Below are 27,735 nucleotides of genomic sequence, written 5' to 3'. Positions count from 1 at the left end.
GACACATGTTACAACATGGAGGAGTGTTATGGTCATAGTGAGAAGTGGAATAAGCCAATCACAAAATGACAAATTCAGTATGATTCCACTTACACGACATAATTAGAATAGTCAAATTCATAGGGATGGAAAGTAGAATGCTGGTTGCCACAAACTGGTAGGAGGGGAAACTGGGTTTAATGGATGTAGCCTTTCAGTTTGGGAAGATAAAAAGAGTTCTGGAGAAGGATAATAGTGGTAATTTCACAACACAGAATGTACTTAATACCACTGAACTGTATCCATTTAAATTGTTAAAGTAGTAAATTTTATGTTATGCATATTTTATCATACCTTTGAAAAATTAAAACACACATACACACACACACACACACACAATTTCATAAGATCTGCCCCAGATTAGCAACTGTGCTTTTTACATGAATGCTTAGTATTTTCATGTGCAGGCAGGACTGAACATCACCTCTCTAACCAGTGGAGGATTCTTGTTAAGCAATTTGACTTCCTGAGTGCCTCGGTGGCTTAGTTGTGTAAGCATCCAACTTTTGATTTTGGCTCAGGTCATGATCTCACAGTTTGTGGGACTGAGCCCTGCATAGGGCTCTGTGATGAGAGCAGAGCCTGTTTGAGATTCTCTCTCTTTCCCTCTCTCTGTTCCTCCCCCACTCATGCTCTCTCTCTCTCTCTCTCTCTCTCTCTCTCTCTCAAAATAAATGTCTTTTAAAAATATGACTTGCTATATGTATCTACCGGGTTTTTTTTTTCAATCTTTGCAATACTTATTACTCTGTGAGGTTAACAAGGTCCGAGATAAGAATTTTATTTCTTAAAGTCTGATCATTAAAGTTTATTTAATAAACCTCTTGCTCTATAAATTTGATTCACAATTTACTAACACATAAGGTTACTAAAAAGAAAGAAATATAATTTGCCTTCTTACACACATATGTAGGCTTCTGTGATTTGAATCAAATGAAGTATTATTAATCTTCATTTCATCTTGTAAATTTAAAATATAATCCTTTACACAATTCATATTATCCAGTGGAGAAAATAACACTGACATAGAACAGAGCAATGTAAGATTCTGATTCCTATATTTTATGGAATATTCATATATTTATTCTCTTAGATTGTCAGGTAAAAAAATTAAATACCAGTCTTGTATTTAAAAAATAGGAATTTGATAGGAAGAGATAATACATTTCTCACTTAGAATCCCTATGTAACTTTTATGTACTAAACCCAACATAGAGCAAATGGACATATACTGTTGGTTTCTAAGTCATATATTATTTTTCTGCAGAATTTTTAGAGGGCTTCTATCAGACAAAGTTGCCAACAAGGATGATATAAATAATGTTTCATGTAAATTGGCATGGCTATTAGCACTTGAATACCTAACAAGTAATTTGTCCAAAATGATACAAAAATACTAAATCCATTCTTGGGAGTTGATCAAATAATGGTTCAGAATTTACATGTTAAATGATTGAAAGCATTTTTAGATAATATGATCATATAATTATCTTTGCATATTGTCACCACGGAATTTCAATTCTGAGAACATCAATTCTTCCACTAGAAAAATACCACAAGACCCCTACAAAGCAGCATTATTGTACCACCATGCCTCTATTGTGAAGCATGGATCAGACTTCCCTATTGTTTCTGACCACTGTCAATAAATACCATCTAAGACAATGAAAAACAAAGATCCTCATATAAACAGGGAAAATTAAAGTCATCTGGGAGAGAGGCAATACCTTCATTGCACAACCCATATTTACTATGCCTTAAAAAGTATGCCACTGTATTTTAAGGAGGGAAAGATAAGTCGGATGTGTTTTCCAAACGCTAGTCTTTCTCAGTTTCAGAAATAATTAAGCCATCATACAATGAATAGCTCTGTTCATCGAAGGGAATAAAAGCTCCAGAGGAAATCTCAACAGCTTTTCCTTTGTAGCCAGAGACTGATTGCAAAGGGACATGTCAGGATGTGACTGTATATGTGAGATGGTTTGCAAAGGATGGGGAAATTTATAGGAAGCAGATGAAGCTCTCAGACTGATCCTGATAAGAGAGAAACAATGATTAAGCATATGAGTCTATGTATAAGTATATGGCTGAGTCTTTGTTCTCACTTTCTAACAATCCTTGCAAGAAGGGCTCCTAGAGATACCAGGTTAGCTGTTCACGGGTCTGTCTCTCCTAGACTCAGCAGCTGAAGTTCAGCAGTGGTCTCCCAGCACACCACTCCCGGAGAAACTTATGTTGAATTACATGCCACCACTAAGCCAGTAGAATTAGGCTGCTCTTTGCACAGAGGTCCAGATTTTTGAAGAAAGGCCCTGAAAAGGCTCTGTGAACTGGCTGCCTGAGCAGGGGAAACACATCAACAATGTGAGACTGATTTGTCTTGAAATCTCTCAATCTATTTAAATTCAGTATCTTTATTATTAGTCTATTGATTGTAATTCACTGCCATCATGGATACCAAGCGGAAGGACACCAAGCTGGATTGGATAATAAAATTAGGGAAATATGCACCAAGAACATTTTGCTTTCAACTATTTTATCTCCAAGTGCCTGGATATAATATCCTGGAGTAAATAATTTTTGAATAAAAGGTGATCATTGTACATATAGCACTTCAGTACAATTAGATTCTCTAAACAAGTGAAAGAAATTCCTGCTAAAAGTTTCAGTGACTTATCTATTATAAACCCAAATTAATCCATGACCAAAACCATTTTTATATTAATTGCATGAAAAGGGAAAAATGATGTTTTACAGCTCCAGCTTACCTATTCCAGTTATTAAATTGTTTAAAATCTTCATCATGCTGCCACCCTAGGTTCATCATGAATTTCTCATTTAAGTTTGTCATCATAAAAATTAAATTTTCATGTCATATTAAAAAAGATGCATATCCTAATTAAAATATTTTCAACTTCTGTTTTGTCAACTCATGATTAGCCACACTAATGAACAGAAGTGATGGCACAATGGAGCCTGGATGGCTCAGCCAGTTAAGCATCTGACTTTGGCTCAGGTCATGACTTCATGGTTCATGGAGTCCTATATTACGCTCTACACTGATGGTTCAGAGCCTGGAGCCTGCTTAGGATTCTGTGTGTGTGTGTCTGTCTGTCTGTCTGTCTCTGCCCCTCTCCTACTTGTTCTCTCTCTCTCTCTCTCTCCTTGTCTCTCTCACTCTCTCTCTCTCATAAGTAAATAACCTTAAAAATAAGTAATGGTACAGAAAATTCCATGTGGAGAAATACAAAGAAATTTACTTTTGGCATCAGCATGCTTCACTTTATTATAAAGCAGATTTTCCATCACCAAAATTGTAAAAATGGTATAAATATCAGCATATAACATATATTGCTAATATAACTTTTTCTTCATTCTTTTCAAGACATAGGCAAACACTGCCAAAAAAGAAACTGCAGAAAATCAACTTATATTGATGTAGTATGGATGTCCATAAACCATGAGAAATATAATACTAAAAAATACTCCTTAAAAGTCATAAATTATTTTGTGTTCAAAAATTCAATCATATTTTGAAAATAGTAGTTAACAGAAGATCCTTTCATCATAAAACAACAAGAAGCATTAGAAATCAGCATACCTCAAGCTCTTCTATCCAAATGATGCAAACTATCTATCTTACTCAGAGTTAGATGAGAACAGGATGATTTTCCTCACTCCTCAGTATGGCCTACAGATAGCTTAGTTATATGACTCAAAGCCAAAACAAATAGAAAACAAGTACTTGCATCTCAATCTAACTTTTTGATTTTGATACAAAACATCAACTATGCACATTCAATCATTCAAAGCCCAGGGTCTGATAATATACAAAATATTGATTCAAAATATAGAAACATAGCTACCAGCTCTATTTCTAATGTTCATTCAAGTAAATATTGATTTTTAAAATGTAAACTCAAAATGCCACTAGTAAGTCATTATTTCATTTTAATGCTATCATGAGAGTGACAGTGTCACAGAGTAGTTAGGGAATGGGGTTCGGGGTCAAATCACATGAATCCAAATCCCAATTCTGTCACTTTGCAGGAATATCACCTTGAATAGGAGCTTAGTAAGTGCCTCACCTTCCTCATTTACTTGACAAGGTTATTGCAAAGATTAAATGAACTAATGTATTGAATACTTAGAATAGTGACTGGATACAGGATACTCTATAAATATTAGCTATTATCATGAGTTTCTCTTTGCCCAATATATATGATATTTTTGACAAATTGGTAGGCTAAAAACCTCTTTTTAAAATTAAACTGAATCAGTCTTACCAGGGCTTGGCAGCTGCCTATAGCAATCTTTTCTTCTTTTTTTTTTTAAACAAGAGATAAATTGTAGTTCAACGAATTATCAAACACACACACGCAGAACCCAAACCACCTTTATTGTAATTGGGTGCACAAAGTATGGCAAATTTAAGTGTTAACAACCATTTCATAGATGATTCTGATTTTTTCAAGGCTTATAATTCCATCATAAAAATTCATTTCCCAAGAAAGCATTCAGATATAACTCAGTCTGCATGTCATTATTTTTTTTATTGCCTGTCTTTGAGTTCATTTGGCTTGACTTATACTATTAACCAAATTAAAAAAAAATTGTTGAATGATAAAATGTAGATTCTATAAATAAACACTCTGGATAATGATAGCAAAATTACATGAAGTATATAGGAGAAACAAACTAATATTAAAGGGGAAATTGGATACAAATGACTGTTTCAGACTACAGGTTACCATCAATGTCAATGACAGTCCCCAGCTGGGTCCACCTAGGTTGAGTCCCACACAGAAATCATTCCTTACACATATTAAATGACATAGCCAAATACCCCAAGATTCCCTTAATAACATATTACAACTCATTCCTAATTTTTTTCTATTTTGGGGCTCCTGGGTGGCCCAGTTGGTTAAGCTTCCGACTTTGTCTCAGGTCATGATCTTGTGGGCCAGTCCACGAGTTTGAGCCCGTGTCAACCTCTGTGCTGACAGCTCAGAGCCTGGAGACTGCCTCGGATTCTGTGTCTCCCTCTCCTCTCTCTCCCTCTGCTCCTCCCCAACTCATGCTCTATCTTTATGTTTCTTTCTCTCTCTCTCTCTCTCTCTCTCTCTCTCTCTCTCAAAAATAAATAAAAATTTAAAAAAATGATTTCTATTTTTAAATGGTACTCCTTCAGGAAGTAATATATTTGTAAGTTCACTTTAATAAATGTAAAGCAAATTTTCTTTTGTTCCATATTTTAAAAGGAAGAGTCTCTGGTTCTAATATTGTAGAATTTACCAAACAAATCTAATTACTTATACAGTTTATGACTGCATTGAGCTTGGTGTTTCTATTCTCCTGCACATGTTCCTTTCCTATATATATTTCCTGCTTTTCCTTTTCAAGTACATAACTAGAAGTATGAACTGTGAATGGAGGTAGGAGAACCTTAGTTTTATACATAACTTCTCCTTTTGAGTCTTACTAAGACCCCAGCTGAATCTAATTATTAGTCTGCTCTGTTTTAAATAGAAGTTTTTATTGACTGAAAGAGACTGCAAAGTCATCTGTTTTGAAATCTTGCACAAATAAATCTATTTCTAGTGAATGTGCTTGAATATATTTGAAAACTGAATGAAATGACTAGTGTCAACTAATAAAAATGGGCATGATAAAGTTCAGAAGCCTAAAGCAGACATGTATCTAAATAAAACACATCCTGACATAATCATGATACTTACTTTACTGATTACCATTCTGCAACAGATTTACCTTTTGTATGAATTGTTCCATTATCTAAGTTCTCTTATTTATTTTAAGAATCTAACCAATAATAAATATCATATTTAAAGTACAATGATTACAAATATGCAATGATTTTTTTCTTAAAAAATTAGATTCTTACCCTGATCGAAGGCCTTTCCTGGACTCCAAGTGTGGAAATAATCATCCTAAGGAGGAAAATAATGTGAATTGAGTGTATGAGTAATTGAATTATAGTCATATAAAGTCAAGAATAAAATATGAAGTACAGAAGCTGAATACAAACCTCTACTTCCTGCAATGGCAAGCAGCAAATTATAAAAATAAATAAATAAATAAACAAACAAAAATAAAAAAAGGAACAAGAGAGAAACAATAGTTATCAAAAGGGAACACACTGTTTTCCTGTGATAGAAATGTTTTTCAATAAATGTGTTAATTTTCAGTACAAGTCAATGTTTAATATAATTTAATTATTCTTGGTTGCCACTTCACCTAAAGATTATAATGTAATACTTGCAATTGCAATTCAATGTGCAATAGAACATGCAGATAATTACCCTAAGCTAACAAGCTATAAAAGTATCTTACCAGTTTCCAGTTACACAGCTTCATTTTCCACTAGTACAACAGGAAGTGAAACCATTGATACAGCAGAGATAATCCCAAGTGAGTCTCACTAGCCCATAGAGTATAAATAAACTTTATGCAAATCAGTCACATGATAATTAAATATCTAAGGAGTTCATCAAAATGCAATTGGAAGCTTGGAAAAAATGCACACCTAATTAAATCTTACCTAAAGTTTAAATCTTTAATATGGAAAAGAATCATTACAATATACTTACTGTACATTTAGCAAATATGACTATGAGTATACAACAGTAATACAGGGCAATGTATACCAAAAAGGTTTTTTAAGAAGCAAAGCACATTGACTAAACTCTACTATATTTACTGTTTTACCACCCGTAGGGCCGTGTAGATGTCCCTCATACATATCACATTTTATGGTAGATAAAACAGATTTAACTGTGCAAATTAATAAGCCCTATCACCATTTATGGGAGATAAAACAGACTTAAGTTTTCAAATTAATAAGCTATTATCATTGTTGTAAGAAAGAGTAGAAAGTCATGGTGAATTCCCTTGATTGAACATTTCCTAACTCCACACTCTTAAACCCACTGAAGACAATGCATTGGAAATCTACAGAAACCAGGGAATCCAAAAGGGTCAAGTACAGATTCTTTGCATCTTCATTCTAACCTTTTTGCTAAAACCCCCAATGTACAAAGAGGAAATTGTAGCACATTTTAATTACAAAAATAAAACACTTCCCTCTTTTACTCAGAGCATGTGACTCTTGATCTCGGGGTTGTGAGTTTGAGCCCCACATTGGCCATATAGTTTACTTCAAATTATAACATAAAAAATATTAAATTGTTGCAAGTTTTTCCTTACTGTGACTAATCACTCAGTCATCATCACCTTCTCACCTTACCAATTTCAAATGAAAGGCAAAGAAGAAAGAAAGCAAAACTTCAGAAATCATTCGTGTAATGTTATATTCAGACTGAGGTAGGGTTATATTAATTAAGAGAGTGGCAAACTGGGGTGCCTGGGTGGCTCAGTCGATGGGAATCCGACTGCGGTTTAGGTCAAGATCTCACAGTTTGTGAGTTCAAGCCCCTCGTCAGGCTCCATGCTGACCCGTCAGAGCATGGAGCCTGCTTCGGATTCTGTGCCTCCCTCTCTCTCTGACCCTCCCCCACTAGCACTCTATCTCTCTCTCAAAAATGAATAAATGTTAAAAAAATGAAAAGACAGTGGCAAATTATGGCACTCTACACTCATAGGTTATGCAATTAGTTATCTAGGATCAGGTGAAGGGAAGAGGACACCACTGGGTAACTAAAAAAAATTGATTATTTAGTCTCTTTTTAAAATATCTTTATAAGGGCACCTGCGTGGCTCAGTTGGTTAAGCATCCGACTTCAGCTCAGGTCATGAACTTGCGATTCGTGAGTTTGAGCCCTGTTTTGGGCTCTGTGCTGACAGTTCAGAGCCTGCTTTGGATTCTGTGTCTCCCTCTCTCTCTCTGCCCCTCCCCTTCTCACGCTCTTGTCTTGTCTCTCTGACTCACAAAATTTAAAATAAAAAAAAAATCTTTGTAAGAAAAACTACAGAATAATAGAATTCTTGGAAAATTACACTTTCAAACTAAATTCCTCCACTCAAGTCTTAAAACTTTGGCTGAAAATCTTATGCACTCATTTAATAACTTTTGTTTTTTAAATTACATCTCAGGGTGTGGGGATGATGACTATTAGTCTTTCCACACATGGGGAGGAGTTTGGAACGTCTTGAATCATAACAAAACAAAACACAAAACAAAAACTAGACAATGAGAATAAGCGGTAGATTTGGAGACAGGAAAACTTAAATTTAAGTCTGACAGAAGCACTAATAGCTGTATCATTTTAGAAAATGATGTAAAATTCAGATCCCTGTGACTAAAGTTGGGGAAAAAATACCTACCTAGCTGGCAAAGGTACTGTACAGATTAGTTGTAAAAAATGTAAATATCTGTATACTATGTGACATAAAGGAGGTGCTAAAGCATACTTGCTAATCAGAAATTTAAAACCTAATAGATGCTGAATGAAAATTGGTCAGTGGGTATATAATAATCCACAGGGCTAAAGAGTTACACAGGAGCATGCTTGCTAATCAGAAATACCAGGTGCATCCCTGGTAGTGTCTTTAGGCAACATCACCGTTGGCCAGCCTCTCCTTATGGCTAACAAAGTCCTTTGATTTTTCTGGTTTCTTAGGACCATGAACTTCTTACAACATTTTTGAAAGTGATGTCCAAACTGCATACCCCCCAAATATCAAATGTAAGATGCAATGAACTCTTTTAAAGCTTATCATTTAGGGATGCCTGGGTGTCTCAGTCGGTTAAGCCTCTGACTTCAGCTCAAATCATGATCTCACGGTTTGTGGGTTCGAGCCCCGTGCCAGGCTGTGTACTGACAGTTCAGAGCCTGGAGTCTGCTTCACATTCTGTGTCTCCCTCTCTCTGCCCCTCCCCCACTCATGCTCTGTTTCTATATGTATCAATAATAAATAAACATAAAAATTTAAAAAACATCATTTATAGTTGTAGTTAATGCAAGAAGGCAAGTTTTCTGCTATCACCACAGACTTGTCTAAAGTGGTACAGCTATCAGTGACATCCCCCAAGAAGATGTGGGTATGTTTTCATTGCAGTAGTGACGCCACTCATATAAATATCAAAGAAAAGTAGAGAGAGGAATAGATGTGGGAGTGACATCATTAGCACTGATGCTCAACAATTTGAGAGCAACATGTTTGATGCAACACACAGTGTTTGAAATCCTCAACATCTGTACAGATTAGCAGAAATTAAGTGTTATATATATATATCTCCATGGTAAAAATATAACATCAGCTATATTTAATTAACTTCCTTCAGAATAATACAGTCATCACACCTGTCAGAGAGGTTAAAATCAGCACTATTAAAAACAAATGTTGACAATGAGGTAAAGAAAAGGGAACCCCACATGTACCACTGGTAGGAATGCAAATTGGTACAGCCATTGTGGAAACATTAGAAAATAGAACTACCTTACAATCCAGTAATTGAACTACTGGGTATTTATCCAAAAAATACAAAAAAAAAAAACCCCACTTATTTAAAAAGATATATATACCCCTAATCTATTGCAGTATTATTTACAATTGCCCAATTATGGAAGCAGCCCAAGTGTGCACTGATAGATGAATAAAGAAGATGTGTGTATATATATATATATGTATGTATATATATATATATATATATATATATATATTAGGGAGTCATAAAAAAGAATGAAATATTGCCATTTGCAACAACACATATGGAGTATAATGTGAAGCAAAATAACTCAGAGAAAAGCAAAGGCCGTATGATTTCATGCATATCTGGAACTGAGGAAATAAAACAAATGAGAAAAAAATACAAGAAAGAGACAAACCAAGAAAAAGACTCTTAACTATACAGAACAAACTGATAGTTACCAGAAGGGAAGTGGATGGGGGGATGGGTGAAATAGGTGAAGGGGATTAAAAGTGCATTTACCATGATGAGCACTGAGTAATGTTTAGAATTGTTGAATCACTGTATTATACACCTGAAACTAATATAACACTGTATGTTACTTATACTGAAGTTAAAATAAAAACTTGATTAAAAAGTAACAGACTGTATCTTATTTGAAGTACACCATTTTCTAAGATTGCTTTACTAATACGACATTTACATAATGCAGAAAAAAAGATTAACATGGTCATGTTGGGTTAATTTGAGGCCATAGCTATCTAAAAATTTATAATCATAATGTGAAACATAAACCTAGTTCAAAGCAAAGGTAAGTATAAGTTAAGTCAAGGGCAATGTCAACGTCTGGCCATTGTAGGGGTCTGACATAGTACAGAAAAGCAAAGTAGTTAGCCTACTTTTAGATATTTTTCTTTGTGTTCTCACATCACTAGGCTTTTTTTTCCCCTTAAAATGGTTTCACCTCATTAAGTCTTAGGAATTTTGCCAGAATGAGAGAGAAAAGTATTTCCACATAAGTGTTCATTCAGGCACAATTTCTTTTGTCTCAAAGAGCTTTGTGTGAAAACTGGCTGCTCTCAAGCTTCAATTTAGATCCCAAATAAGCCAACCTGGGATTTCAAAAACAACTATAAGAAATGCCCCCAATTGGAGACGTTCAGGTTCAGATGACACACGCACATCAGGGATTACAGGAATTAGGGAGAGTGTGTCTGTCCCCTTGTCCTCTTCAAGGGAGGAAAGATTGGGCCAAAAGTCCTACACTGAAAGATTCTATTTATTCCCAAGGAGCAAGCAAATTGGAAAAATGTTTACATTTAGGGGGAAATATAAAATGCAAAAAGATCCCTAATTTTTAAACTTTCAACAACATTTAAAAAAATTTTTTTAATATTTATTCCTTTTGAGAGATAGACAGACCACGAGCAGGGGTGGGGCAGAGAGAGACACACAATATGAAGCACCTCCAGGCTCCCAGCTTTCGGCACTGAGCCTGGTGGGGTCTGAACTCATGAACCACAAGATCATGACCTGAGCTGAAGTCAGATGCTTAACTGAGTGAGCTACCCAGGCACCCAACAATTTTATTTTTTGATTCAAACCTCCAGAATCAAAGGAAAGGTAAGTATAATAAATGATTGTTCCTCTTATTGACAAAAACTTGGTTAGTCTTTCTATACCTACACAGAAGTAAGACACTATGATGACAATTGTGTGAACCTAACTTGAGGAGTTAGGTAAATTTCCTAGGATTTCTGTGTTTCATGATTTTTTTCCCTAAACCCCTCATACAAAACTTCAGAATTTCTCTACTAATAATAACAGTTATTGTTTACTGTGCTTCAATAACTAAGCTAAACCAGGAGGCTCTGCTACTTTTATAAGCTAAAAAATAGCATTGGAAATCTGGGTTTTTAAATATGTTATACATTACGACAAACTCATTTACACATCTCACCATTTTATGGGAAGAATGGCTTGTATAATAGATAAGCCAGTAAATTCCATGAAAGGGGAAATTTCCTCGTGTAGAAAAGCTTAACACATGACTTGATCACAAGATAGAGTAAGTAAGCTTTGTTTAGATATAAACGAATTATCTCTTTGAGACAAACTATCTGCTTCAGGCCCCCAAATGTCACATTTATTACCAAGGTACCACTCATTTTTCCAGGTGATGTCCTAGGACCCTGAAAGAATTCATTTATAACACTTTGGTGAGCCCTTTATTTTTTAGAAAGCACTTTCGCTCCCTGACTCTCCACAGATTAAACACATAAACAAAATGAATTGCTCAAAAGGGCAATGCCATTGAGAGAATTCCTCAACTGTCTCTGAAAATCTCTGCAAATTGAAGTTAAATGCCTTCAGAATATATATGGCCACTTTTACTTTGATTAAAAAAAACTTGTAATTTACTAATACCAGGAAAAGACACAGAATATATTTTGTCTTAATAAATAAAATAAGGACTTTTAAATATTGAGAATCTTTATTATAACTATAAGGAACTAATGCACACATACAGAAATTGTGAAAGGCAGTGGCTTAAAGCCCTTTTCTCTTACCCAGTACCAGGAACCCTTACAAGCACTGTACTCTCAGCATCTGTAAGAGGTAAACGTCTCTACTATCACTCTTATTTCATAGATGAGGAAGATGAAGCAGGGAGAGACTAAGTATCTGGTAAAGATTATATGGTAGGTTAGAAATAGAGGTGTGATTTGAATCCCAGAAGTGAGGCAAAAAACGTGAGTGCTTAAACATTTCACCATTCCACCTGTCAGGCACTCAGTCCCATGGGCCAGCCCCAAATGTTTTATAACTAAAGTGTTATTGGAACACAGTCACCCCCAGCCTTTTATACACCTTCCATGTCTGCTCAGGTGCTTGCCCAGGCAGAGTGGAGTAGTTCTGACTGAGACCATAAAGCCAAAAACTCTGAAATCCTGCCAAGCTGGTCTTATACTGAGCAAGACCCCTGTACTACTATCCTATATTGTGCTGCCCACCCTCCCTGAAAGAACATTTATTTAAAAATAAGAAAACAATAATAGAATACCACTCAATTTCCATATTGTGAAACAAAATTTATTGAAGGATAGGAAAGTGTTTAAGGTGTTTAACATTCTGGATCTTTGATTTTTTTGTTTTTGAGACAGAGAGAGATAGCGCGAATAGGGGAGGTTCAGAGAGAGGGAGACACAGAATCCAAAACAGGTTTAAGGCTCTGAGCTAGCTGTCAGCACAGAGCCTGATGCGGGGCTCAAACCCACGAACTGTGAGATCATGACCTGAGCTGAAGCCGGATGCTTAACCGACTGAGCCACCCAGGCGCCCCAACATTCTGGATCTTTGAATGAATCTTCAAATCATAAAGCTTATAAATTTTCCCAATATTTAACTTCCCTCTTCTGACCATAAATCTATCATCCAACTTTGGATATAATCTACAGATGTGCATTACATATTATCAGCACAAGAAATCAATATGTATAAATTTGAACCAAGTAAGAATGGTGATTCTCAAAATCTTTAAGATGCCAAAACAGTGTTTTAGGAACACGTTGCAAATGTGTACTCTGCATGACCTCATGATCCTCAATTTGAAGTGAAAAACAAAGGATACATTAAGATAAAATGCCTGTAGGTGTTATAAGAGTTCTTCTAGTTCTAGGACACCTCTCACGTTAGTAAATCAAAGCTATACTTATTGTTTACTTATTGGACTAAATAGTAAGATATTAATAGTAAATAGTAAGTAGCAAATAATATAAGTGGTAAAATATTAATATTTGCTTAATTATTTCACATCCTTTTAGTATTTATAACCTTATTTTCTGAGTTTTCATAATTTGTAATTAAAAACTATATAGCTAAATATTGAGTATAGTTCAAATATAAGAATGGTTCACCATATCAAATGTAAAAAAATAAATTTATATGATGTGAAAATGTTAAGTTTATATTATCAGTCTGACATAAATCAGTGAAAATGCAATACAATTCAAAATATAAGCTAAATGCTGTGTAAAATGAAGAAATGTTAATTATCATAAATGAAAGCAAAATATTTATTATTTTTAGAATGTGCTATCTTAAGAAACAAAACTGTGTTAGTTATTAAATTATTGAGTCAAATGTATTTCTCTGATTTTTGTCTCTCTAACAGCAAATATAAGCTCTTCAGATTAAGGAGTAGGGAGAATACATTTACAAACTAACTCCAATTACTTCAGCTGGATCTTTCACCATGGTTAGTACCTGTGAATATCTTTTTTAACATACCTATTTTTAAACACAAACTGGAAGCTGTTTTGTTTACACTTTATTTTCATTTTTGTTTTGAAGGCAATTTTTTATTTCTTTTTATGATTTTTATCATTTGATTTCATCATGTATACATGGAGATTCTAATGCATATTATCTATAGTAACAGTGTTTATATTCATAGTTCACAGGTTTGCAAAATCCTTGACCTAAAGTACAATTTATTCTTGCCTTCTAAATTGTACTTTGTGACTATTATCTTCTCTTTTGTTTTTAGCATTACAGCGATAGGAAACTTTCTTTAAAAACAATCCTTTGCTCCATTAAACAAATGTAGTCATGTATGTATCTTGGAGTTTGTCCCAATTTTAAGTTTTAGATTTCAGGTGTCTGAAAATACACATGAACAATAATACCATCAAAAACATCAACAGGGTAGTTTTTAAAAAATAACCCAGTATACTAGAGAGTTACGATCAGTAGCAAAAGATTATACAGAAGATATACAGATAAACAGTTCTCAGGAATGCATTTGCTTCTCTGTGCTCCGTAGTAGATGAAATACCTCCTCCTCTCTTTTTTAAGAGGGGCACATGAGTTGTCTATGGCTGCATACTAAATTATGCCACAATTTAGTGGTGTTTGTTCTGCCGGTTTCCAAAGGTCAGGACTCTGGGCATGCTGAGCTGAGTGCCTCTGCTTGGAAGTCTGTCACAATGCTGCAATCAGGTCCCAGCCAGGGCTGCATTGTGTCCTGCACCCTTGACCAAGAGAAGATCATCTTATCTTCCATATAGTTTTTTGTCAAGTTTTCTTTCCCTCCTAACTTTTGCACTGAAAGTTTTAGTTCCTCACTGGCTCAATTCCTGTTCCTTTCACACGGGCATCTGTGCAGGGCAGATGTGGCTTTCCTTGATGTGGCTTTCCTTAGAGTGAGGAGTCGGTCAGAGAGTCAGGGATGTCTAATATAGAATGTAGTCTTTTTAAAGCTAATTTCAGAATGGCACCTTGTCATTGTTGTGCTATTTTATTTCTTGGCAGTGAGTCATTATGTTCAGCCCGAATTCAAGCACAAAACCATGAATACCACGTAGGGGTATCATCGGGCCATCTTAGAGGTTCAATACCAGGCTGGGGTGCAGGAAAGTCTTTTCCTCATCTGACATGTTGTTATTCTATTGTCAAGACTTTTAAGAAAAAGAATTTCAAATCACACTCATTTCTTGAATTTCAGGATTCAGCAACCCTCACTGCATATGCCTACAATATATATATATAGCAGTGTTTCAAAAACCAACCATAGTAAAGAGCCGGTTTCATTTTCCTAAATCTACTGCAGAACAAAGGGAAGGGAAAAATAGTAACAAACAGAGAGGGAAGAAGGCAAACCACAAGAGACTCTTAAATACAGAGAACAAACTGAAGCGGATGGGGGGTACGGGTGAGAGGGGGAAATGGGTGATGGTCACTGAGGAGGGCACTTGTGGAGATGACCACTGGGTGGTGTATGTAAGCGATGAACCACATGAATCTACCACAAAAACCAAGAGCACATTTTACACACTGTATGTTAGTCAATTTGACAATAAATTATATTAAAAAATGTTTAAGTACAAAAAGGAAAAAAAGACGAATGAATTATTTGAAAAATGAAATACAAACAGACATATAGAATACAAACCTAAATTTATTACTGTTATAGTTAATCAATATAATATTTTTTCCCCAAATTGGTTTGGCATTTCTTTCAATCCTTACTCCCACTTTCTGTACCTATTCCACACAGGGTGCAGACCAGCGTTCAACTGCGGACCATACCTTGAGCAACACTGATTGTATGATATAGGGGGTTGTAATTAGACACAAGCCTTGCAAAGTTTATGCATCTGTGTTTGCAGGGTTTTTGATGAAATAGTATGAATCCAACTAGTCAAATGCCACATTACCAAAAATGTAAAATTTTTTTAGTTAATTAGGTAGTTGTAAAAAATTACATTAAAATAATATTTTTCCTTATGGTAAGAGAGATAAAATCAATAACAATATTTTGCTTCTAATTTTTGTATGATTTAGGACACACATCCGTTAGTTCTCTCTTCCCGAGACTACACGTGTCAAAATGCAAGAACTATCAACAAATTTAACCATGGGAAAATGTGTTTGTGCATTAAAACATGCACTAAGATAAATCACAGTAAAATTTTATGACATAGGTAATCTTATGAAGAGTTGTATGCTTTATAGCTCTAATTATAATAAAGTACACACAATGGAAAATGTTGAATAACCCTTAAACGACACATGATAGTAACCAGTACAAAAATTACAATCTGCATGCATGCTAATAGACTCTTCTACAATAAGCAGTCTACAGAATAAACAAGATTTTAAAACAGTGCAAACTGCTTTTCTGAGGGATCCACTAATTAAGTACATTTGTGCTTCATTTTGAGGCTTTTTTTCAGAAGGCAAAATAATATCCAAAATACATAATTAGGAAGTCAGAAAAGAGTGACTTCAGATACTAGCAGCCAAAATTATAAACATTTTAAATTTATCATTTTTAATAACTTACATTGCTATTTGACACCCTTTTAGAACCAAACCAGGAAAGATCTATGCCCCATAGTTATATCAAGTCCACACACTGGAGAATACTTGACCCTTACATGGAGACGTGTGCACGGAATCAAGTTGATATTCAGAAGTGTATTAAAATACCTCCATTGAAATCAAAAGAAAAAACCAAAAAGTTGTATGGTTGAAATTCACCCACTTCATTTTATATTAAGCAAGGCACTAAATAAAATATGCACTTTAAATAATAAAATATGATGTTCCTCTGCAATTTATTTTATGATTTGACAAAAATCAATTTTGAAAGAATCATTCTCAAGAAGTATGTAAGTAAATACGTACACAGACATACACGTTTCACAAGTTCTTGGGACTGCAAATAATTCTACATTGCCTACTATTTATCACTACAGTTATCTTTAAAAAAAATTAAAAGCTATTTCTCAAGAGAAGAGTCCAGAAACGAAACTCATAAAGAAATGCACAAGATATCCTCACCTAATTGCACTTTGTAGCTCAAATTACCAGTATATTTTGAAGGGAACAAGATTCATTTAGAGTAATCAGATGAAAAGCAAGAAATATCTATAATACATGTGTTTTAAGTTAAAAAAATGTTTCACACATCTGAGATATAGAATATATAATTCTGCTTCCATTTTCCTTTTAAATGTACACAAAAATCATTTTTTAATATGGCTCAGTGGTAATATTTAACATAATATCTAGTGTTCACTAGAAAGTGAAAATACATAGACATAGATGCTTCTCATGTTATTTTCAGTCTATAAAGACACAGTCATGCTAGGAACACAATGTAGCTACATACAAAGTGTTAAATCTGCTTCATCTTCATATATTCAGGGTCAGAGAACATAACCTCGCAATTCATAGTTGTAGCTTGAAAAATGGCAAGCAGAGATGTTTCATGCAGAAGCACCAGCAAAGTAAAAGACATGTAGGCAGACACAAGACAGTACAGGGAAGTCTTGCAAACTATATGTAGTTCGGAATATGGGATCCTACTGTAAGCATGTATCTATGTGTACCAGAATCACTTGATCATAATTATGTGGGGCGGGGGACGAGGGGACGACCAGGTATATTAGAAAATAATGATGATGGGTGGGTGGTATAGTGACAGACAGGACGGCTAGGCAGATGGGCACACTCATAACCAGACTTGCTACTGCATGATATATTTTTTCCCTTGATTTGCTTCAAAGCTAGTCCAAATGTTTTCAGATTGCCACATGGTTTCTATAAACACTGAGACATCAGTATATTTGCCTGAGTCCTTAATACCTATGCTGAGTCCAGAATCATAGAGGAACAATAACATTAACTACAACCTCTAATAAAGTAATTGCTCTATATAGCAGTCACTCTTCCAACACTGTAATCTCCCTGTGATACAGGTGTAATTCTTTACCTCAGTTTACAGATGAGGGAAGACTATGCTACTGGTCTCCCGACCAGGGACTATCAGACACAAGACTCAAACCCAAACCCCCTGCTTCTGGAGTCCATTCTCTTAATCATTTTTATTATGCTTCAGTTTCCTGAATTTTAATTTTGTTAGTTAATTTCCAAATGCAAGTAGTAATCTATGCAAAATAATTTAGGAATTCCAACCAAAATTATTTTCACCCCCTGATTTATTTATCATGCTCCAGTTCTAAGCAAGAAGGTAAAATCAGTGAATAAAATAAAGTATCATTATCTTCTTGGAGCTTAGAGTCTGACTCTGGTGCTATTACAGAGAACAGTTCTATACAATGTTTGTGAATAACAGAGAGGTGCTATAATCACTGGACAGATACCTCTTGATTTTCTAAATGTCTTCTATTTTGATATATAATTTTTTTGCTTCTCCAAATGCCATTTGGCCAAATGCAAATAAAAAAAGAAGAAAGAGAAAAAGAAAAAAGGAAAGAAAGAAAGAAAAACAGAAAGATAGACCTGCCCTAGCTTTTACAAGGGTATATGTGCATAAATCTTTGCAAGTTCAAAAATACTGTCAAATCTACTGTGAATGTCTTAAGTACATCTTGAAACACAAAACTAAATCTTGTCACTTTTTTCTGCAAAATGTGCTAGTTTTCAAAAGTTTAAAAACTATTAATGACTTTTCAAAGCTTCCCACAAAATTGTTTTGTCAGTATCCATTCATGAGGAACGACCTATATCCCTTGATAGAACCTAATTTATGCTCCTTGCTGTGTTTTCTTTGAACATTCTTGGATTTAATTATCTGGAATAAACTGTTCCTCTTGACAAGAAATACTGTTCCTTGGTTTTATTCCACACCTATAGAAATTTAGAAGCAAGCTCCAGCATGTGGGAGGGGGACTATCTTTATAGACTAAACAAACCAAGAAAATAAATGTCCATGGAGCATGGTGAAAAGAGCCATTTCCTTAGTTTTAATCAGTGATTAGATGCCAAGAACACATAAGAAAAAAAATCAAATGCAATAGCCAATTTCTCTGTGTTGTGTGATTAATATTGCCAGTCAATTGAATCTTGTAAGCAGTTCAGAATGTTGTTAATTACAGTCCAGGGTAAAGCAAGTTCAATATCAGACACTTTTAAGCAAAAACAAATAGGATTTTATGGTGTTGGCAACAGCAATGTGTTTCAAGCAGGGCTGAGCTACTTCACACACTAGCATAGTTGTTCATGAACTTGGTGATATGATACCTAAAACGTACTCCATGTAGGTATTAAATTAGATCAGATATAAACATATTTGTCCCTAATAGTCAATTTCTTCCTCTAAGACACTCCACATTCTAAAGAGGGAAAGAGTAGTTTCCCACCAGGACTCGCCTTGTGACTAGTGTTCTGTTGTACTAGGAGCTACAGAAATGAGAGTTTAAGGAGGTCAAGTGGCTCTGGGAATGCCACCTGCAAACAAGTTTCTAATATTCCCAGTGATTTGTTATTTGGATTGATAAACTCTGTGTTTACATTACAGATGTCCCCTGAGTGCAGACAATCAGTCATTCCTAAGAAGCAATTACAGTAATGTTAGTAGTACTAGATTCTCGGTAATGAGAATGACCTTTCCTCTTATCCTTGCACCAAAGGGAAAACTAAAGGGCAAGAGAATTGCATAAGTCATTTTAGGAGAGCAGAGCCCTGGAAAGAAGTCTAAACTGAGTCCTTGGAAATCCATGGGCAGCTTGAGGGGATTGGGTTAAGTGTGAGCTACAGAAGCGTAAGTGAAATGGCAAAAATCTATCACCTGCCATGCAATTTTGTCTCAGGTTTGGGGAATAGAAGCATATCATTTACCTCCACCTACCTGACACTGAAAAACCAGTTGTGATTATTTCCTCTCAGTGAGGATAGGTAGAGGCACCCACATGGAAAATCGAAAGGAGTCACTGTGATTGCTGTATTCTATGCCAACTTTTTACCGTGCGTTGATGATGATACCCCATATTCTGAGGCAAGTCTTTGAAGCTCACCCCATAAACGCCTGTTCTTGCAATTACTCTGGATTATCAGGCAACATCATAGAGCAGAAAGTTTAGGGATAATACAGACACGGATAAAATGTCTAGTTCTACAATTAACCTGTGAAGGACACTGAAAAAGCTATATACTTTTAGCTTCAATTTCTTCAAGTGAAAACCTCTGGATACTATCACCTTTACTGGGCTTTGTAGATATCAAATAAGGGAATGGGAAAATATACTAAGCGCATTTTCTGACATTTAATGAGCTCTCAAATAAATAAAGCTTTTGGACTCCCAAGTAATTCTACATTAAAACTTGTCATCGCTCCTCTGACAGGGAAAGTTAATACTTTCTGAGCTTCAAGTCTTTCTTCATTCATTCATTCATTTACTCATCCATGTAATTTCAGTTTGGTATATTAATACATAAGATGTTAATGTATAGTTAACATTTAGAAAAAGACAATGTTGTCCCATTTAAAGCCCCCTCCCCTGAAAAATTTTTGTTTAAAAAAAACCCACGAGAGCAGAAAAGTTCTTTCACCACCATTTCATGTTCTGCCAATTAAATCTCTCTCTGGAGAATGTGAATGGGAACTGTATGGAAAAGTAAACATTCAGAAGCAGGAACACCAGTGGGAATACCTTGGAAAGAGAGAGGCAATGACAGAACCAAAGTATGAGAAAGCCAAAAGGATGCATAAGCAAAACCTATGACTAATAGAAAGTTTTGAAGGCAAAAAGATATATACTGAGTAGATAAAGCAATAGGATCATAGAAACAGAACAACCGAGTCATATTAAAAGATAGGAAAAGAAAACAAACAAAAACAAAGCAATTGACCCGCTCCTGTGTCATCCTGAATGACATTCTTTTCCAACCTTCCTAATGACAAATGTAATATCGTTCTTGCTCCTCCCATGAACTCCCTGTGTGTCTTTCTTATCTTCACATTTGGTATTTAACACTTAAGGTACCAGAGGGAATTTCTATCCCAAAAAGCAAAAGTTTGACAGGTAAATAATCTAAATAATTTACTTTAAAATACTTTGGTAATAATAATCTGAATCACAGATGACTTAACTTTTGTATAAACCCTGGGTATGATCAGTTAGCATCTGAATTACCCTAAACAAGAATCAACATTGTAGAAACAACTATGGAGTCATTGCAGATTTTGTGCTGAAAATCTACACAAGATAGTCCATTAATTACCATCAGATATTCATATGTTGTATGTAAAGCCCTTGTGAGATCTGTTTTGTTCTGTATCATCTCTTTTCACAGAGGAAGTTGCCCCCTATGACCAGATGTTGGGCTGTTGTCTCTTCATCAGGGTTTTGAAAACTATAGTCCACAGGCCAGAAAAGAGGGACCACTGACTGTTTTGTAAATAAAGTTATAGTGGAACAGAGTTCATTGTTTACATATTGACTTACTGCTTCTTTGGGGACTTCAACAGCAGAGTTTAGTTATGACAAAGACTACATAAGATTTTCTTGTTCTCACTTCTTGGTGAGGCTGGGGGAGAAGGGGCCTATATTACCCTGTAATGAGCCTTAACAGTAGCAACACTAATTCCAAAAATGTGCCAGGCTAGCAGGGCTTTTTTTCCCCTCCAGAAAAAGAGAAAAAGGAAAGGAGTGGGAGGGATGGAAAGAAGGAAGGAAGGAAGGAAGGAAGGAAGGAAGGAAGGAAGGGAGGGAGGAAGGAAGGAAGGAAGGAAGGAAGGAAGGAAGGAAGGAAGGAAGGGAGGAAGGAAGGGACGGAGGGAGGGATGGGGGATGGAAGGGAGGGAGGAAGAAGGGGAGGGAGAGAATGAGGAAGGGAGGATGGCAGGGAGGGAAAGAAAAAAGGAAAAAAACAGGGAAGAAGAAAAGACAGTCCCAATATCCAGAAAATATTTGACTTGGTCTTGGTCTAAATACTAAATATTATTGCATTCTCCTCTGTTTTGAAGCTAAGTCATGCTGGTTTGTTGGATATTAACAATTGCATAAAACATCTGCTTCAAAGATACTGTACAAATTGCAAAATGCACAACATCTTCCTCTCTTGTTAAAAGAATGACTGTTACTTCCTTACTTATCACAGCTTTATCCTTCCATAAGGTAAGATTTGTTGAGATCTCAACTGGTAAGATCTGTTGAAATAGACAACTATAGAGATATCTCCACTTTCTGACAACATTCAATCCAAAGTGAATCTCCAGTTCCTAAACCCTTTTTTTTAATTTTATTTATTTATTTTTGAGAGAGAGAAAGCAGAAGGGGCTGAGAGAGGGGCATAGGAATCCCAAGTAGGCTCCGAGGTATAAGCACAAAGCCAGAACAGGGCTCCATCCTACAGACCAGGAGAGAGAGCAAGAAAGGAGCAGAGAGAGATAGGAAGAGAGAGAAAATCTCAAACAGACTCTGCACTGTCAGCGTGGAATCCTAATGTGGGGCTGGAACTTATCAACTGTGAGATGATGACTGAGGTGCACCCCTCCTGAGCCCCTTTATAAGATAACCCAGTCACAGCCAAAACCTGATCAGTATCTCTATAACACCCTCCTACTGAGATGCCCCAAAGTTTGCCGTGGTGTGTATTCTCCCTTGCTATGATGGTTACTAATTCCAACCTGTTCAACTAGTGGTGTTCCTAATGGTGCTTTGAAGAACCACACTGGCACTTTGTTTCCCAATACCCCAGTCTACCACATAGCCATGCACACAACGTTGTCTCTGTGTGCAGAGCCCGTTAAACTTTGGGAGGTAGAATATCACCATTTTGTTTATAGAGTAAGACAAAGCCCTAAATTTCAGATTCAGCGTATGCTTGTATACAGGGCAGGCCCAGCTTAGGACCTTTGCTAGTAAATTTTTCTACTTGAAACCACCTAGTCAAACTGGGTTATACATTCAGCAAAGTATAAATGAGTTTGCATGAATGACATGAAAAGCCATTAACAAAATGTATATTAAGATTCATTTTAGAAAGTTAGTAATAGCCTAAAATAGGAATAAATATTCATACAAATTCTTGGTTTCTTTGTTCTTATTTTTCTGAGTATCAGTTATTATAACACTGGGGTCCCAGAAGTTAATTTCTTTCACTGCAGGGCCTTTAAACCTAAATTGCTCCATTATTTTTCTTTTCAGTTAAAATCATTAAATATTAAATAGGGACACATCATGTGAGTTAGGCTGACTTTTCTAATGATACGAAATGTCTGTAACTTGAGTGACTATTAATCATGGGAATCAGATGGTTTCCAAGGTCACTTCAAGTATGGAGAACAAATCTGTTTGTGAAACTTGGGACTTATGAAGATTATTATAGTACGATCATTGGGTTTGAGTCTCATGTGCTGCTAATACACTTGGATAGGAACTCAATCTGAGGTTTCTAAATCTTCAGTTAAACAAAAGTTGTTAAAAGATATCAGCAAGAATTATTTGAACATGTTGGAAATGACAATCTCTCTAGGACTCCAGTGGAAGAGACAGATAACATTGGCCCTACCATAAAAAAACTACTGTACATTTGTCTTCCCCTATCAATTTTTGTTTTCTTCTGTAGTATTTCCGTATTTTCCTTTTTCAATGTCTCTCTCCTTTATATTTTTTCTCTCTCTGAAAATAAGACCACAATTGGTACTCTATCTCACTGCACAGCCTTGAGGTTAGTACACTGATGTCAACTAAAATCTGCATAGAACTTACATAGCCTAGAAGTATTGTCTTGACAGCTGTTTTTATAATTACCCTTACCTATGTGTACTGTGCAGCCAAAACTGTCATAATAATTACTAGTATGGCTTTTGGTCTTGAAATTGTCCTAAATTCCCTTTCATCAGAAGCAGGAAATCTTACGGTGACCTAGATTAAAGGAGGACAGGGGTTCCTTCGAGTGCCTACCCTCCTGATACTTCTCTCGGCATCTTGGTGTCTTTGGTGAATGTTAGAATAAAGAAAAATATAAATTAAACATTTATTAGTAGTAATCAACAAGAAATTATAACTTTTGAAGTCCCATACTAAAATGTTAATTTGTGAAAGTGTGAGATATAACTGTATCAATGATGAGGACAATCATAAATAGGAGTCTATTATGACAAATAGATATATTTTTTAATATTTATCCATTTATTTGAGAGAGATGGGACAGAGCATGAGCAGGGGAGGGGCAGAGAGAGGGAGACACAGAATCTGAAACAGGCTTCAGTCTCTGAGCTGTCAGCGTAGCCCAATGTGGGGCTTGAACCCACAAACCATGAGATCATGACATGAATTGAAGTTGGATACTAAACTGACTGAGCCAACCAGGCACCCCATGACAAACAGCTCTTGGAAGTTTGGTTTGGCTATGAGGGCTTTATAAATTAAAGAATCCTTTCTTGCTCCCCTCCACCCCCTTTTATCCAGGGGGGTCCAGGGTGATTAGTTTACTTGACTGCAAGCTTATATAAGCCAACCATGTGTCATGATTAACAATGCTTTCAATAAAAACTTCAAAGCCATCTAATGCAAGGAGCAAATGTCAGGTTGAAATGAAGTAATAGCCATATCCTTCTTTCCTGGTCTCATTGTAGAATCCAAGAAATGTGTTCTCTGAAGAGTGATTATAGGAATTTGGATGTTTACCTTGGAAGAAAAAAAGACTTCAAAAGAGAAAGAAAAGTAAGGGTGAAAGAAAAAAGCTAAAAAGACAGTTTCATTTATTATTAAACTGTTTATCAAAGTGGACAGAACTGTGGCAAGTACCCAGAAAGTTTATATTGGCTGTTAAAAGGCAAAAGTTAAATTTAGACCAAGGCTTCTATATTCAGTTTCAATGTTCTTTCCATGGCCATTTCCAATATGTATGATGGTTTTAAACTCAAGCAATCCTAAATTGAAATACGTGCTTCTTAACTTACTAGTGATTTGACTCAACAACTATTTAATCACTGTGTGTCAATTTCCTCATAGCTGAAAACTGTGTTACCTAACTTGGAAGATTGCGATGACAATTAAATGGTATAATTTATGTAAAATTCCAATTACAATGGCTGGTGGAGGGTAAAATTCTTTAATAAGTAGATGAGGAGGAGGAGGATGAGAAGGATGACAATCATGATGATTGTGATGTAACTATCATCACATCAATATAGGGACCAGAACTAAGACCTTTCAGGAGTTACAACAAGCCAACTTTTGGTTTAATATGAGGAAGAATCTTCTAAACCTTCTGCCCTAATATTATCTTGGTTGCAGTTCTAAAACTGTAGATGTTATTACTTATTTACTTAGAGGTCATTTTCCTCCTACTGGAAAAAAGAAATATGATGAAATTTATGCTTTACAAATATAAATCAATTGGCATGGTTGTAGATGTGTCATAGTCCAAAAAGGAGGAATCCATTGTATATACACATTCCAGCACAGCATGGACTCTCATTTTGTGCTGTGTTGGGTCCCCAAACTGCATTCTCTTACCATCTCTACTTGGGAAGACACTCTCCATTTTCTAAAGACTCCCTATAAATGTCACCTTCTTTGGCATTATGCTTAGTCCATACTACCTCAGCATAAAACGGATATATTTTTTCACTACATTCCCAGAACACAAACTATATCTCATTCTGATGTATATACTTCCGTCAAACACATCATGACAGGCTACATATTTTAGATGCTTAATAATAAACATCCATTGTTAGAATAAAGAAACCACTTAGGTGACAATGATAATGCAGAAGGGAAGGACAGAATAGGATATCGGGCCTACTTGGATATTAGAAAGTATTTAAATTTTCATTAGAAATTTTATTTTCTCTCCCCAACTCTCTTTCCCCCTTCAATTCCCTATGGTCCTCTGTTAGGCTTCTCCTGTTAGACCTATGTATGAGTGCAAACATATGGTATCTGTCCTTCTCTGCCTGACTTATTTCACTTAACATGACGCAAATCATGAGAGAATATTGAATACTGAAAATGAACCAAGGGCTGAAGGGGGAGGGGGAGAGGGGGAAAGGGGTGATGGTCATGGAGGGGGGGCACTTGTGGGGAGAAGCACTGGTGTTATATGGGAACCAATTTGACAATAAACTATTATAAAAATAAATAAATAAATAAAGCATTAAATAATAAAAAAGAAATTTTATTTTATGTGGCTTCACTAACATATTTAAGTGATTCTTTTCCCTTATTTTATCTATTCTTTAACAAACATAATAAAATGCTAAAATTAATACCAAACTCATTGGTTTTAACATTTTCTCAAAGACTATAGGAAATAAGATACTTTACCATAATAGCACATCAGAAGAATTTAATTTCAGTTCTTGTTCTGTTATTGAAAAATGAGCAACATTAATTACATTGTGGTTTCACATAATAAATTTATTAATTGTAGTGAGACTTCAGTACTATCCAATCAGTAAAGATCAACAGATCAGACATAAAACCAAAGGATGCCACAGTGAAGTTTAAATTGATTTATTTCTGCCATCCTTTTATCTATGAAATAGACAAAAAGGATCTGGCCGTGGAATCACATCAGTCGGAATGTAGTTCTTAGTTTTGTCAACCGTCACAGGCTCCTTAACTTGGGAAGTTACCTTAAAGTTTCTGATTTGTCATGCTCACAACTATTAGATGGGAAAGGTGATCATTTTTTTTAATTTCACAGGGTTTTTGTAAGAATCCATTGTCTTTTATTCTCCCAAGCACTGAGAAAGTGTCATTAAAATTGTCACTATTTTTCCTCTGTTTAAGATGGAAGTATACACCTTCCACATATGTTAGTCACCTGCTATATTGTGTATGTATCTAATTTACTCTACTGAAATGAAAAGCTACTAAAGAAACTAGCAAGTTCTCATATACAATTATTTAAGAAATATTTGATCACAGAATTTGAGAATGATAGAACAAATATAAACTATTACAGGTATGCCATTTTTTAACATCCTAAGAAACTGATACACATTGAGGGTGCTTCATAATAAGTGTTCATTTTTGAAATAAACTACCCAGATTACAATAATGTTACAGAAAGGTCAGAATATGTTTGACCTAGCTGCATATACAGGTACATAGTTAAGAGACATTTCCTTAGAAAGATTATCTAGAAAACCTATTTGCACACCATGTTATTTATTACTTAATGTAATGCATACTCTGATCCAAGAGTATCTGAAGTAACTAAATATTTTAAATCACTGAATAATCATAACAAACCTAGAAGGTTTGAGTGTTACTATAATTTCCTTTCTATGAATGATAAAACTGCAACATGGAGATTAAATAAATAAAATGCCCAAGGTCACAGAGCTTGTAAGTTTCAGAACCAGAATCCAAATTTAGGCAGAGTATCTTGAGTTTCCGCTTTCTTAACCATTATATTATGGTGAAATATTTCCCCCAAAAATGTATCATCATTACCTGTACAGACTGTAATTCTTCTGACATTTGAAATAAATATATTACGATTACTGCAAGGACTACAAATAGGAAATTTACTTTTCCTACTACTCATGGCGACAGAGCATACCTCATCCACAAATCTTATCCCAAGAACATCTCTGTTCCTTTTCCCCTAGGTGCTTAAACAAATCTTACAACATTTCTCACAAAATAAATGTTGGGAACCATTCAGTCTCATTTAGAACTTCTCAATGGTGAGCACCTGCCGTTTGAGATCCCTCCTGCCATAAATCGCCCCAGGTTATTGACTTTACTTCAAGTTATCATATGTAAGGTAAACACCATTATGGACATGGAAGATAGTTCATTTCCTCATGTTTCATTTACTTTCCACATACTAGGAAGCTAAAATGGTATTTCATGATAGAATTCTGGAGCACACTGCTTCAGAACCTTGCCTATTTATGATTCAAATGAAAGCTTTATGCTTTTAGCTATCACAACTGCACTTAATAAAATTAGTGATTTAAATATAGATATTTTTTCTTTTCTTCTCTATCTCTTTTTTTTGTAGTTTTCTTTTTTTCCATAATATTT

At 35.3% G+C, this 27,735-nt stretch overlaps 1 protein-coding gene across 3 annotated transcripts in view; it reads right to left on the bottom strand.

Annotated features, from left to right (window-relative positions):
• Positions 1–27,735, bottom strand: part of SPOCK3 (SPARC (osteonectin), cwcv and kazal like domains proteoglycan 3) — a 451,052-nt gene that overhangs the window by 293,966 nt on the left and 129,351 nt on the right. For 2 of the 3 annotated variants that reach the window (XM_029939086.1, XM_029939103.1), the window contains exons 3-4: positions 6,086–6,094; positions 5,942–5,987 (exon numbers count right to left, since the gene is read on the bottom strand). In XM_029939086.1, the coding sequence (XP_029794946.1) occupies positions 5,942–5,987; positions 6,086–6,094 (55 nt within the window). The remainder of the gene's footprint in view (positions 1–5,941; positions 5,988–6,085; positions 6,095–27,735) is intronic. The other variant, XM_029939096.1, reaches the window with a different exon arrangement.

Source organism: Suricata suricatta, chromosome 1 (genome assembly GCF_006229205.1).
Source record: "Suricata suricatta isolate VVHF042 chromosome 1, meerkat_22Aug2017_6uvM2_HiC, whole genome shotgun sequence".
Lineage (NCBI taxonomy): Eukaryota > Metazoa > Chordata > Mammalia > Carnivora > Herpestidae > Suricata > Suricata suricatta.
Note: the sequence above shows the minus strand (reverse complement) of the source record. Positions and strands in the feature narration are given on the sequence as shown.